General features: G+C 39.9%; 1 protein-coding gene across 8 annotated transcripts in view; it reads left to right on the forward strand.

Moving 5' to 3' along the window:
• The window catches only part of ERC1 (ELKS/RAB6-interacting/CAST family member 1), a 277582-nt gene that overhangs the window by 41790 nt on the left and 220503 nt on the right, over nt 1-15289 (forward strand). For all 8 annotated transcript variants that reach the window (XM_084766086.1, XM_084766087.1, XM_084766089.1 and 5 more), the window contains exon 3: nt 3449-3865. In XM_084766086.1, coding sequence (XP_084622212.1) covers nt 3449-3865 — 417 coding nt within the window. The remainder of the gene's footprint in view (nt 1-3448; nt 3866-15289) is intronic.

Here is a 15289-nt window from a genome sequence, read left to right on the forward strand (position 1 = left end):
TGAAGGGTGGGTGCAGAAGGGTATGGGGGGTTGAAGGGTGGGTGCAGAAGGATATGGGGGGGTTGAAGGGTGGGTGCAGAGGGGTATGGGGGGGTTGAAGGGTAGGTGCAGAAGGGTATGGGGGGACTGAAGGGTGGGTGCAGAAGGGTATGGGGGGGTTGAAGGGTGGGTGCAGAAGGGTATGGGGGGTTGAAGGGTGGGTGCAGAAGGGTATGGGGGGACTGAAGAGTGGGTGCAGAAGGGTATGGGGGGACTGAAGGGTGGGTGCAGAAGGGTATTGGGGGGTTGAAGGGTGGGTGCAGAAGGATATGGGGGGACTGAAGAGTGGGTGCAGAAGGGTATGGGGGGACTGAAGGGTGGGTGCAGAAGGGTATTGGGGGGTTGAAGGGTGGGTGCAGAAGGATATGGGGGGACTGAAGAGTGGGTGCAGAAGGGTATGGGGGGACTGAAGGGTGGGTGCAGAAGGGTATGGGGGGTTGAAGGGTGGGTGCAGAAGGATATGGGGGGGTTGAAGGGTGGGTGCAGAGGGGTATGGGGGGGTTGAAGGGTAGGTGCAGAAGGGTATGGGGGGACTGAAGGGTGGGTGCAGAAGGGTATGGGGGGGTTGAAGGGTGGGTGCAGAAGGGTATGGGGGGTTGAAGGGTGGGTGCAGAAGGGTATGGGGGGACTGAAGAGTGGGTGCAGAAGGGTATGGGGGGACTGAAGGGTGGGTGCAGAAGGGTATGGGGGGTTGAAGGGTGGGTGCAGAAGGGTATGGGGGGTACTGAAGGGTGGGTTGGTGCAGGGCAGGAGAGTCAACCTAAGTGAAGTAGGTATGAAAGTCACTAAGGAAACCTGTTACTTTATAAGTTACTTTTAAAAAAGATAATGTAAGAAATAGATTTTTAAAGGAATTGTTCCTATGTTGATGCATTTTTAATTTTGCTTCTATTTTGAATTGTGTATAGTGTGTATATTTTGTGTAGGCATGTGCATAGACAGTAGGCGCTCCTAACTACTGAGCTGTGTATAGTGTGTATAGTGTATTGTGTATAGTGTGTATATTTTGTGTAGGCATGTGCATAGACAGTAGGCGCTCCTAACTACTGAGCTGTGTCCAGTCCCTACATGTGTATCCTATATTCACTAGTCTGGCTTTGTGCCTAATTATGTGGGTGTTCTGTCCACTGTTTCTCGCGATCTTAATCATACAGTCTGTGTATAGAGACTTGTTTCTTCACATCTACTTTATATAGCTTTTATTTATGTTACTATACAGGAGAATCTATAAGAATTTAGCTTAATGGTTATAGCAGACACTCTTTTTCTGATTTTAAAATTGATTCTTTTGATATTTGCCTAGTTTCTTTTTGGCATCTTTCCTCTTTTCCAAAATAGTTGGCAGCAGGTGGTTTTGTTTTTGTTTTTGGTGAGCTTGGAGGAGGCAGTAGTTTTAATAAAGTAAAGCTAGTGGCTTGTCTATAGCCAAAAGAGGAGTGCTGACTTGTATTTCACTGTAGAAATTACTGCTGAATTGAGCTAATGAAGTAGATACATCACTAGTTACATTTCTTCCTTTTCCAAAATAGTAATTGCCGTGCCACAGGTTCATGTGTTCAGGTGTGTGTAAGATTGTTCGCTTTAACTTACATTACTCCTGACCTCAGAGAGCTGATAATGTTAAAAAAGAGAGGAATAGCCACACTTAGAAATTGTTTCGTTTTTGAATTTAACTTCTGGTAGATTTCTGACTGTTTGAGACTCAGTAGCTGAGGCTGGCCCCAATTTTTCTGCTTCCCAGGGGTGAGATTACAGGGGTGAACCAACACTCTTGAGTTTTCCTTTTAATTTTTCTTTTGCAGGGCGTTCAGTAAGACATGTCTGTCTTTTGGAGTTTGAAGGGTAATGGAGAGTAGGCTTTGGAGAAACAGCATTTTTATTCACCTTTTTATTGAAGCTATTAGCATCCAGCTATCATTGAATAGTTCAAATCTTTTGCTGGCACTTAAATGAATTTTGAAAATCACCTAAATTTAAATACTTGATAGTTTAGTGTAATTGTATCCATGTTAAAAAAAAAACAGTGAATTTTAAGAGTTTTAATATTACCAGGAATAAAAATTTACTGTTTGCTAAGAAACCAGTATCCAAACCAGAAACTAAAAAGAAAAGACTATCTTGTCTGCATATGAAAACAAGTCAAACATATAACACAAAACCAGGCTGGGGCCAGGCCATAACGAGGTGGGAGAATGCTTGCATGAGTAATGCCCTGTGTTTGATCCCTAGTACTGTGAACACATGCGCACATGCGTACGCGCACACACACAGTCTCTTTAAAAGTCATCATCGGTGGCCTGACAAGACAGCTCGGTGGTAAAGGTGCCTGTTGCCAAGCATGATGGTACTGAGTTTCCAGAACCATGTCGGGGGAAGGAGAGAACTGACTTCTGTACGTGGGTCAGGTATATACAAGAATGACATTCACAGAATCAAAGAATATAATATTGCTTTGCCAGGGATTGGGAAAAAGGAACTATGGAAAGCTACTTACTAGTGTCCATAACTTTTCAGAGAAGCGAGATGAATAAGCTGTAGGGACAGATCTAGTCCAGCACTGTCCTGACTGTAGCAGCACCATCAGCAACAGCATTCCATCCTTAAAATTCTTATGAAGATAGAGTTTGTTCAGTAGTTTTACTTTTTGAGTAATATGTCTTACTGTGGCTTCAAACTTGAGATACTCCTGCCTTACTCTTCCAAATGCTCATATTATAGGCAAAATGACTTAATTATTGCCTGGTTTTGGTATTTTTGTGGTGTTCATAAGTTCATTTGTATGTATGATAGCAAAGGTTAAATTTGTTTACTTTTTTTTTGAGACAGGATTTCTCTGTGTAGCCTTGGCTGACCTAGACTCACTTTGTAGACCAGGCTGGCCTCAAATTCACAACAATCCACCTGCCTCTACCTCCTGAGTGCTGGCATTAAAGAAGTGTACCACCACTGCCCAGCTGTGAAGGTTAAATTATAATTAAAAAGTTATATATTACCACTCATTATATACTAGGACTTGTTAGTTAATATTTGCAATAATTAAAAGACATTTTGTGTTTTGATAGCTATTTTGTGTTTCAGAATAAAATTTTTTTTTATTTCTGCTGACTTTTCTCTTTCAGATACCTTCCGTTAAATTTTGAGATGTCTAGATTTTAATGTGGCTTATAAAAGTAAAGGACTGCTATACTTATTTTCCTAGGGGGAATAAGCACAAATTAAGTTACTGATAATTACAGATTATTACCATAGTTTTAAAACTTGAATTAAAAGAGAATAAGGTGAATCCTTATTTGCTGAATGTAGATTTCTGAGAACCCTTACAGCTATTTTTAGCTGCTTGCAAGCTGCTCTGTCTTTGCTAATTGAGGGGGAAAGCTGATTTTGGTTTTTCTCCTTGTGTTGTTCACAGCACATGCAGATGACGATCCAGGCTCTCCAGGATGAGCTTCGGATTCAGAGGGACTTGAATCAGCTGTTTCAGCAAGACACTGGCAGTAGGAGTGGGGAGCCCTGTGTGGCGGAGCTCACCGAGGAGAACTTCCAGAGGCTGCACGCTGAGCATGAGCGGCAAGCCAAAGAGCTGTTCCTTCTGCGGAAGACCCTGGAGGAAATGGAGCTGCGGATTGAGACTCAGAAGCAAACCCTAAATGCTCGGGATGAGTCCATCAAGAAGCTTCTGGAGATGTTACAGAGCAAAGGACTTTCTGCCAAAGCTACAGAGGAAGACCATGAGAGGACGAGGCGGCTGGCAGAGGCGGAGATGCACGTCCACCACCTAGAGAGTCTTTTGGAACAGAAGGAAAAGGAGAATAGTATGTTGAGGGAGGTGAGTGACTGGCTACCTTTTCAGTTATGATTTCCTGGCTGTCTTTTCTTTCATCAGAATCTTAACCTAGATACATTTATGTGTTCTGCTGTGCTGCTGGATGGGAATTTCATCTTCTGTGTTTCAGCACTTCAATGATTTTTTTTTTCTCTCTCTCTAAAATGGAATGACATCATCTGGCATATATGTTACTCAATAACGTTCCCACTCCTGTCACCCTACATGTGATACCTAGGGGCTCCTGAGTCCCTGAAGGGATACGCAATTGTTTTACTTTGTTATTTTTCTCTATTTGTTCATAGAGACAGAACAGCAAAGCCAGAATCAGGATAGCAGCTGACTACTGCTCAATTAAAAAATACTAGTAAGAGACAGTAAACTGTTAGCTCGGCTTAGCTGTGCTGGTGAAGCTCAAGCACTAATGAATGCTCGCCTGTGGTTTCCCTGGAAACATTTGTCTCGCTGTGAAAGATGCGCGTTAAAAATCACTTGCAGTGGAGTGTAGCCAGAGGGAGTGGTGTAGAGACACAGTTTTAGAGGAAGCAGATTCAAGCTAGCCTCCGTGAATAGACCTCGCTTTCTGCGGCAGTATCTCTCTAGTAAAGCAAAAAGGAAGAACTCGTCTTACCTTCAGCTAATTTCAAAGCTGCAGTACATTTTATAAGTCCTGTGTCTTAGGGTTTCTATTGCTGTGATAAAACACTATGACCAAAAGCAACCTGGGGAGAAAAGGGTTTATTTTGTTTACATTTTACATCGTAGTCCAGCACCGAGGGAAGTCTGTAGGAGTTCAAGCAGGGCAGGAAGCTGGAGCTAATGCAGAGACCATGGAGGGTGCTGCTTGCTTTCTTGCTCTCCGTTTTGCTCAGTCTCCTTTCTTAATACACCCCTGCTCCAACTCTCCAGGGATGGCACCACCCACAATGGAGAAAATGTACTTCAGACTTGTCCACAGGTCAGTCTGAGGCTGGGGTGCGTTTTCCCAGTTGAGGTTTTCTCTTCCAAAATGACCCTAGTCTGTGGCAGGTTGACATAAAATTAGCCAGTACATCTGGCTGGAAGTAAACTTGTTTTTAGCTTCCCTGGGAATTACAGGTGTACACCACCATAACCAGCTAACTTTCATATTTTGATTGGGGGAAGTGGAGATCCTCAAACTGTTAGAATGAGTCTGAATAATCCTTTTTTTTTTCCTTTTGAATAATCCCTTTGTAAACACGACTTGGGAAGGAGGAAATTTACAAACAAATAAGCATATTTGCTGGGCATGTTAGAACAAACCTTTAATCACAGCACTTGGGAGGAAGATCTCTGAATTGGAAGCCAGCTTGATCCACATAGTGAGAGACTATCTCAAACAAACAAAATACACCAAAGTCACCAGGCATGGTGGTACATGCATGTAATCCCAGCCCTCAGGGAGGCAGAGGCAGGCAGATCTCTTCAGTTTGAGTCCCATCTGGTCTACAAAGCGAGTCCAGGACAGCCAAGGCTACACAGAAACTGCTCCTTCCAAAAAAGAACCACAAACAAACAATCCACAACCCCCCCACCTTCCCCAAAGAAACGAACAACAACAAAAGACTGTGAAGCTGCTGCTCCTGGTGGTGGTGCATACTTTTAATCTCTGCACTCAGGAGACAGAGGCAGGCAAGTCTGTGAGATGGAGGCCAATCTGGTCTACACAGTGAGTTACAAGATAGCCAGGGCTACACAGAGAAACCTTATCCTAGAAAAACAAAACAAAACAAAACAAAACGCTGTGCAGCTCTTCAAAAGTAAAAATGGCACATGTATATAAGAAAAATTATGGAACAAATACAAACTTGGTGATGCCTTTTTTCCAACTTTAATTTCCTGCTTTAATGTTACATTTGCTGCTTCTGAATATTTCAGCAGATCCTAGTAATTCAGGAACTAATAAATGCCAGATAGCTGAGGGCTATAGGAAGCCACAATTTTTTTATTTTTTGGCTGTGAACAATTTGGAATATATTGAGCTCAAAAATACTGAAAAATCCTGAGAGTTTTAAATGTTTCTTAAAAAATAAAAAGCCATAGAAATAAATTATGTACATGATATAGGAAAATATCACACAAAGAAACCCTGTTTCAAAAAACAAAACAAAACAAAACAAAAAAAGACTTAGTTAAATCAGTTTTGCAATGTTTCAATATGTAGTGTTGCATGTACATGTAGCTGTGAGCATGTAAATAGGAGTATCCAAATCCATCTACCCTTCCTCCTTCTTTCCCTCTCTTCCTTCCTTTCTTTTCATTTTGGTGTTTTGAGACAGGGTTTCTCTGTGTAGCCCCTGCTATCTTGCAACTTGCTCTGTAGACCAGGCTGGCCTCAAACTCATAGCTATCTGCCTGACTCTGCCTCCTGAGCGCTGTGATTAAAGGCATGTGCCATCATAGCTCAGTGCCCCCCCCCCCTTTTTTTTTTGAGACAGACTCTTACTAAGTAGCCCTTTGGACCTCCTCCATCTAACCCCTAAGGATGCTAAATAAAATGTTATCTATGTCACTACCAGGCCAGATAAATGATTAATAAAATAAGAACTGAATGCTGCTTTATAGTCTGTCTTAAGCAAGTAACAGCGCAGTAAATACATACTTACTAGAGAGCATTCTGCTTATTAGTCACATACTGAAGTTAGGAAGAGGTAAAGGTGCTTGTGCTAAACGCTGTTTAACAACATCCTTGAAGTTTCATCTAGTCCAATAAGATAAGGGAAATGAATAAATGTCATTAATGGAAAACATGGTACTCAATTTTTCATTATTGCAGAAACATATATACAGGTGTTGTTTCCCCCTAATTTATCAATTTAGGTGTCTATACTAGGAATTCTCTGGAAATTCTTGGGAGACTTGCCTGTATTTTTTAATCCATCTGTGGTGTATATCTTTAATATCATCACTTGGGAAACAGTGGCAGAGAAATTAAAGTTGAAGGCCAGCCTGATCAAGGAAACCAGAATAGAATCCAGAAATAATGCAGTGTTAAGTATGTGGTGAATATTTCGAGATAATGGCCATCATTTAGAAAATACCTAGTTATATAATATTAAATTGTAGACGAACTAATTAAAAAGAGACATTAGAAAAAATGTAAACAAAAAACTTTAGATACAATCTGTGGCAGGAAAGGCTCATTTTTGTATGAAGAACATTAATAAACCAAACATGTATATTAGAGGATATAATTAACAAAGATAAAGTGATAACTTGGGGCACAGATTTTGACATGTCTTTTTTAATTAATTAATTAATTAATTAATTAATTTATTTTTATTTTCAAGACCTAGTTTCTCTGTTAACAGCCTTGGCTGTCCTAGACTAGTTTTGTAGACCAGGCTGGCCTCAAGGTCACAGAGCTCCACCTGTCTCTGCTTCCCAAGTGCTGGGATTTTAACATAGGTTTTGACCTCACCTTACCGGTAGACTAATTTCTAAAGCAGTGAGATGCTAGAGATGCTTTTTAGTTCTCATTTATTCCCTTACTCAACAATTACTTATTAAGCCCCTAGTATATAATGAAGTTGTGATGATGGATATATATTTTATGGTCTGTGTCCAAATTTGAGTTGGAGCGTTGGCTTTGCAGTTAAGAGATTCATTCAGCAATGTAATAGTGATATGCCTTATAAGTCATATGGCTTCTCAAGCTTAGTAACTAACATAACAGTAAAGTAACATTTGTGATATTACTTATTACAATATTCTGTTTCATTTACAAACATGATTTTATATATCCTCCAAAATTAAAACTAAAGTTTTGATTAGGTATTACATTTTCTCTTTGTGCTGCAGTTTCACTGTTGTTTGAGCTTGACTTTTCAATTTGAATTTTCCACCCCTGCTTCCCCAATGTAGGGATTCAAGTTGGTGATGGAATTGTATTATTGCTTGGCGTGGCTAGATTTTGTGCTGTGCTGTTTCACCTTTCCTTTGATGGAAGAGTGAGGACATCTGTTGGGCAAGCTGTAAATTACATGCTGTATTTGGGCTTGGATACTTGGAGTTATAATAACCCTTGCGGGTGATGGCTATACAGCCAACTCTGAGAGCTAAACCACGATTCCCAGTGTCTTGATAGAGAATATTGATTGGCTATGGAATTTTAAGCAAATCTTTATTCCTGTGTGTACAAAGCATGGCAACTCAATAATATATTTTAGACCTCGATTTCTTTCTTTAAAATATTGGCAGGTGTTTGCCTTTTTTTGGGTGAAGGGTTTTTGTTTTTGTTTTTTAAGATGAGGTCTGACTATTTAGCCCAGGCTCACCTGGCACTTCCTATGTAGACGTGGCTGGCCTTCAGCTCATAGAGATCCAGCTGCTCCTGCCTCCCTAGTGTAGGGTTACAGGGTTGTCTACTCATACCAGGCTATACTTTCTTGTAATGAATTAGCCATTTTGCTTGGCTGGCTTTTGTTAGTTTTGTTTTCTATAATGTCTTAATCCAAGTTAGTATAGCTTTTCACCTGTTAGTGTTTATAAAAATGTTCGTGGTTTAAAGTACTGATATTTTATAGATTCTAGGCTATGAATTCTGAATTTTGGCTAGCATATTTGAGAACTGTCTGTGAGCTTTCTTGGCAGTTGGAAGTTATAAGAGGAAAAAAGCAATAGAGATATGTAGAGAAAGAAACAGACATTGGACTGTGATATGTCTTAGTGGATTTAATTTCAACATTGCATAAGCCAGTGGGAGGTGGAGGCAGGAGGATCAGGAAGTCAACTGTCATCTGTGTCTACATAGAGAAGTCAAGACCAGCCTGCTCCATATGAGCCCCGTTCTCAAAGAGGAAGATAACAGATAGTGAATAGAATAAAAAATAATTCCAGTATTAATATGTTTGATCTTTTGTAGTGATTTTGGAAAACAAGGACAGTTTGTACCTTGTTTATTCAGATATTTCCTCCTGCTCTTGTTTTGATTGTTCATTTTCCTCATTTTTATTTTGTCAAGAAGATAGGTTTTCTCAGTACAGTGCAGCTGCGAGAGATGGCAAAGGTCTATGGAATGAGAGGAGGTACTAATCAAGTAGTCAGGGGTCTTTCCGTTTCCTTTTTCCCTTCTCCTCTGTGACTGCAGCACAGTAATCTAGACCTGGTATGAAGGATTGACTCTGAGGGGGCTTGACAAACATTTGACCTAAGAGCAATGAGGGAGGAAACCTGAAACTTGAAAAGAAGAGAAACTTCAGACTTTCAAGTGCTACTTTGAGTCATAAGTGCTTCTTTCTTTCAGTCATGTTGATAAAAGAAAGCACATTTTTATGGCATTGGGGATTGGACATATGACCTTGCACATAGGCCAAAGGCTGTAGTATTAATTCACTATCATCATTATTATTATAGTTATTATTATTTTATGGTTGTAGAGATTGAACCTAGGACCTGATGCATGCTAGTGCATCTACCAATGAGCTAAATCCCCAGCCTACTTCTTTCTTTCTTTCATTTGTTCGTTTGTTCATTCATTCATTCATTCACTCATTCATGTTTTTAAGACAGGCTTTCTCTGTGTAGCCTTAGCTGTCCTGGACTCATTTTATAGACCAAGCTGTCTTCAAACTCACAGCAATCCACCTGCCTCTGCCTCCAGAGGCTGGGATTAAAGGCATGTGCTACCATGCCTGACCATATTTACTTTTAAAATGAGAGAAACTACTTAGGAAAGAAAAATAATTGTTCCTAATTTGTTCTCAAATTTGAGGCTGTCCATTATTTCATAAATTATAGGTGATAACATATTTCCTATTTACATTAGAGACTGTGTGACGCTATTAGGAAGTTAAAATAATTATACCCACATATATAAATTAAATATATGTATATATATCTACCCATATATTTTTAAAAATAAAAAACCCATATATTTTAAAGGCAGGGTCTCACTGTGTCGATAGGTAGACTTTGAACTCACAGAGATCCTCCTGCCTTTGCCTCTTGAGTCTGAGATTAAAGGCATGAGCCACAAAGCTTCTACTCATAATTTTTATTTTTCTTTCTCTTCCTTTTTCATCTTCCTATCCTTTTCCTCCTCTTCTCTTCCTCTCCCCTTTCTTCCTTTTGTTTCCCATTTCTTTCTCTTTTCCTCTTTCTCTTTCCTTCCTTTTTCCTCCTCTCCCTGTCTCCCCCCTTTTCTTTCCCTCCCTCCCTTACCTTCCCCCTTTCCTCCTCTTTTCTTTCCTGTCTTGATTCCTCTTCTTTGTCCTGTCCTATTTCCTTGTGTAGTCCAGTCAAATTCCCCATAGTCTTGGTCTCAGCTTCCTGAGCAGGAATTACAGGTGTACATACCATGCCCAAGTCCATTTTGTGAGTGTCTGTGTGTATTATGTATTATATACCCAAAGGCCAGCCTCAGTGTTGCTCCTTAGGAGCTGTAACCTTTTCTTTTTTTCCTGTTATTTTGTTTGCTTTGTTTTTGGCGGCAGAATCTTTCTCTCTAGCTCTGGCTGTTCTGGAACTGGCTCTGTAGGACCAAGCAAGGTTTGAACTCAGAGATCTGCCTGCCTTTGCCTCACAAGCGCTGGGAAATAAAGGTGTGTGCCACCATCCCCGGCGTCTTTGTTTTTGAGACAGACTCTTTCTCTGATCTGAAACTTGCTGAGTAGGCTAGGCTCTATATGAGTTCTGGGATTGGATTTAGATCCTTAAGCTTGCCTAGGAAGCACTTTACTAACTGATCTAGCTATCTCTCCGGTCCCTAAGGTGTATTTGCTTTTAAATGAAAAATTTCAGTCAATAGGGACGAAATGAAGTGAGCAAATAGTACATTCTTCTTACACTTGTTTGAATAGTAATTTAGTTCTATTTCCAGAGACTCTCCCATTATTTACAGTGCATGCGTGAACCTGAGGTTTGATATGCTCAGTGGGAAAGAGGAGTTTGTCAGCCCACTGAATACAAGATGTGTTCATAATGAGCTTTAATGTGCAGCCCTGTGAGTAGAGATGTGCTGTGGTAGGGTTTCAGGTATTTCAATGGGAAAGCTTTATGCCTGTGAGTGAACTAGAGTGCATTCTGGGCATGTCTTATTATACATGTAGGAGGATCTTCCCCCCCTCGAGATAGGGTTTCTCTCTGTAGCCTTGGCTGTCTTAGACTCCCTTTGTAGACCAGGCTGGCCTGGAACTCACAGAGATTCCCCCTGCCTCTGCCTCCTGAGTGCTAAGATTAAAGGCATGTGCCACCACATCCAGCATGTAGGAGGATCTTTAAAATTTGAATAGTTTTGTTTTTCTTTATATTTTCTTTGCCTGTATGCTAGAGTTTAAAAATAAAATTAAAATAGTTTACCACAAAATGGACCATTTTGAAATTAGGTAATGGGGAAGAGATGCCATCAAATTAGTTAAACACCTAAATTATGAAGTATTCCAAAGAAATTCAGATTCAACACTTTCAAATATAAAGCACTAAATAAATGTAGGCATAGATTTTAGCCTTTTATTCGTATGTGAAACTTGTTTATCATTTATATAGTTCATTTTATGTTCAAAAATCTTAGACTTGTTGCGCAAACATCATTAATCTCTACTATATATTCAACTGAGCAACTTGAATACAGTGCAGGAACTATAGCTTATGAACAATCTACAACTAGTAAGCTTGTTTTAATGCAGGTGGGAGATTAATCCTGACTGGATGATGTATTTAATTGTTGGGATGGAAAAAAGGTGAATTCAATAGATTCTAAAACTTAAAGACATAATGTAGACAGTGCTTTGAATCCGCTAGGGATGTAGCTCAATGGGAGACCGGTTGCTTATCATATGCAAGTCCCTGAGGTTGACCCCAGCACCTCAAAATAATAGTATAAACAGTTATATAGCATAAGGAATTATGAGCTACGCTCCCTTCTAACCACCACCACTCCAGTGTTCTTCACCTATCATCACTGTCAGAACCTCTTTTCTCCCTCTGAGAACAACTGCGATGTTGGCTTTTATGATCACTCTTTTGTTTTTTACTAAATTTACCATGCCTCTATTTCTAATATGAAAACATCACATTTATGTATTTAGATTAATATCATTTTAATGCCAGAAAATATCATGGCTTAGTTTCATTCATTTTTTTAATTAAACACTTTTTAATGATTTCTTTTCTTCCTTCCTTCCTTCCTTCCTTCCTTCCTTCCTTTAAGTGCATTGGTATATTGACTACATGGATGTTCCTGTGAGGGTTTTGGATCTCCTAGAAGTGGCGTTATAGACAGTTGTGAGCTGCTATGTGGGTACTGGGGATAGAACCAGGGTCCTCAGAAAGACCAGCCAGTGCTCTTAACCTCTCAGCTATCTCCCCATCCCCCTTTTTAAAATGTTCAGTTATCTTTTTAGAAATGGTTTTCTGTAGTCCATTTTGTGTTGAGTTCCCTGCATACTAGAGACTGGACTTGAACTTTTTTTTTTGCATTTTGTTTGTTTGTTTTGAGTCAGGGTTTCTCTGTGTAGTTCTGACTGTTCTGGACTCACTTCGTAGATCAGGTTGATCTCAAACTCATTGTGATCCGCCTGCCTCTGCCTCCCAAGTGCTGGGATTATAGGAGTGCGCCACCACCCCTGGCTTAGACTTGAAGTGGTAATCTCCTGCCTCCCTTCCCAGTCTTATGTATCCAACTGAGGATTGCCAGGGGCTTTGCACACTAGTCTTGCACACTACCAACTGAATTGTATTTTCAACTCTGTTTTTCAAAAGTATATAAATTATTAATGATAAATTTAGTCTTCCATGTGCAATGTAGTTACTTCTTAGCTTACTGGCTAGAATAATAGTTCCATTATGTTTGTAATTTCGGTGTATGTGTTGATTGAATATACTCTCATACAGAAAGAGAGCGCATGAGAGAATGAATAATTAAATAAGTTTTTAAAAAGAGATGACAGTCAAGACAGTGTTTCATTAAGGAAGACACCAGAACTTGGACACCTTATAATGACATATCCATTATGCCAACACTATAACAAATCACAATTACTAAACACACAAAACAGGAAAATAAGCCTATTACAGGAGACAAACATTCTTTTATTTCTTTTTACCAAAGATGTAAAAAAGATACCCTGGCATAATAATTTTATCCCAGCTGTCTTTAGTGTGTATCTATAAACCACATGGACACTTTGGTTTAAACATAGTCACATCATATAGCTAATCCACCTAAAATATTTAAGAGACATTTGAGCTATGGACAGATGGAAATGACGTGTTCATATAATATGGGAGATGGGAGAGAGTTCAACAACCCAACCTATTTGGGGATCACTGGTGTGACTGGTGTGACTGAAGTACAGTGATTAAGGGAAGTGGGGAAGACATGAAGGTTTATAGTCTCTCAAGAAAACATGTCACATGGGGAGCCTTGACAGAGTTTTGAGTGTTGGAGTGTTGGGATCAACTAAGTTTTTTTGTTTTTGTTTTTTTTAAAGATGTATTTATTTCATGTATGAGTGCTCTATCTTCATTTACACCTGCAGGCCAGAAGAGGGCACCAGATCTCGTTATCGATGTGTGGTTGCTGGGCATTAAACTCAAGCCCTCTGGAAGAGCAAACAGTGCTCTTAATCTCTGAACCATCTCTCTAGCCCTCAACTTAGTTTTTGAAAGAGTGTTTTGAGAAGGTGTGGTAGGGAAGGACGTTGTTAATGAGAGGTGTGGGTTCTTTTTTTTTTTTGGATGGCTCATTAGGTGGTAGTATTAAAAATGTAAGAATGTATTTGGATTTTGGGCTGTTTTGAAGGTATATCTAAGTAGATTTCCTGACTTTGGCTTAAGGGAGACTGAAAGCTATGACTGGCTCCATGTGTGATACAGGTTTTGGGTGCTAGCCTTGGGAAAATAGCTTTTGAAATGTTTGTTACCTATGTAAGTATGATGTCTGGTTGAAAACCTAAGGTCAGAGTTATTAAGAGTTGTAGCAGAAAGGGCAGTGTCCACTAAGAAAGATGGAGTCTGTCTTCCCTTAATGCTTTAGCCAGAGTTTTTTCAGGTTGTGGGGTTTGTGGGAGTTTGGAACAATTTCATAGACATCAGCAATTGAGCACTTCTGGTCAGAAATGCTCTTAAAAAAAAAAAAAGAAATGAATATAGTGTGAAAATTTTTTTGAAAAAGCTTTTGTTCTGTAAGATTTTTAAAAATTTATTTTTATTTGATGTGTATTGGTGTTTTGCCTGTATGTGTGTCTGTGTGAGGTTCTTGGATCCCCTGGAATTGGAGTTACAGACAGTTGTGGGTGCTGGGGATTGAACTTAGGTCCTTCTTGAAAAGCAGCCAGTGCTCTTAATCGCTGAGCCATGTCTCTAGACCTGTTGTGTAAGAATTTTAGGTTAAGTTAATCAGTGAGCTTCCTGGTCAGGCAACAGTGAGTAAGTTAGAGGAAAGATATAAACAAAACATGAAGTGTACTCTTTCATTATTTTTGAGCATTGTTCATATGGAGTACTCCACTCTGTCCTGGCTGGGGGGTTCCAGGTTTCTTCATTAGCACTAACTAATTCAGAGACAGCCACAGATCTGACAAGAGAATTGTCTGAGGTTGTTGATAACTTTTGAATGAACCTTGGAAACTCTTAACATCCTTCCTATCTACCTATTTATTTGTTTGTCCAGAGTTGTTCCTTTGTTTGTTTGTTTTTGGAGATAGGGCCTCACTGTGTAGCTCTTGCTGTCCTGGAACTTACTATATAGACCAGGCTGGCATCAAACGCACAGAGACCTGCTTGCCTCTGTTTCCCTTTATAGCTTGCTCAGCTTACTTTCTTATAGAACCCAGGACTACCAGTCTGGGGTGGCCTGATCCCTCCCATATCAAACACTGTTTAAAAAATGCCCTATATGGGAGCTGGAGAGATCACTCAAAGCTTAAGAGCACTCTTCATAGGTCCTGAGTTCAATTCCCACAACTACACGGTGGCTCATAACATCCTATAATGAGATCTGGTGGCCTCTTCTGCTGAGCAGGCACACATGCAGACAGGACATTGTATACATATCAAATAGATAAATAAATCTAAAAAAAAAAATGCCCTATAGCCTTGCCTACAGCCTGTTTTCTCAGTTGAGGCTCCTTCTTTCCAATGACTCTAGCTTATGCCAAGCTGGCATAAGACCAGTCATCACAGCCGACCTCTTGTCAGCTTGACACCCAACACATCACTGGTAAACCACAACCTTTCCTTTCTCATTCATCCCCGAGATCCCCAATATCACAATATCAAACATTTTACAAACTTAGAATTCGACAGATTCAGACACTTTGAAAGTTTAGTCTCTTTGCAATATCCAGTGTCTTTTAAAAGAGTGCTGGAACTAAAGACATACGCCACCGCGCCCAGCCTCCTTCCTTCCTATCTTAAACTCACTACACTTTGGATTTAAAAAGCTGCCTTACGACAGTTTCTGAT

The sequence above is a fragment of the Acomys minous genome, assembly GCF_964271855.1.
Source record: "Acomys minous genome assembly, chromosome: 17".
NCBI classification, from domain to species: Eukaryota; Metazoa; Chordata; class Mammalia; order Rodentia; family Muridae; genus Acomys; species Acomys minous.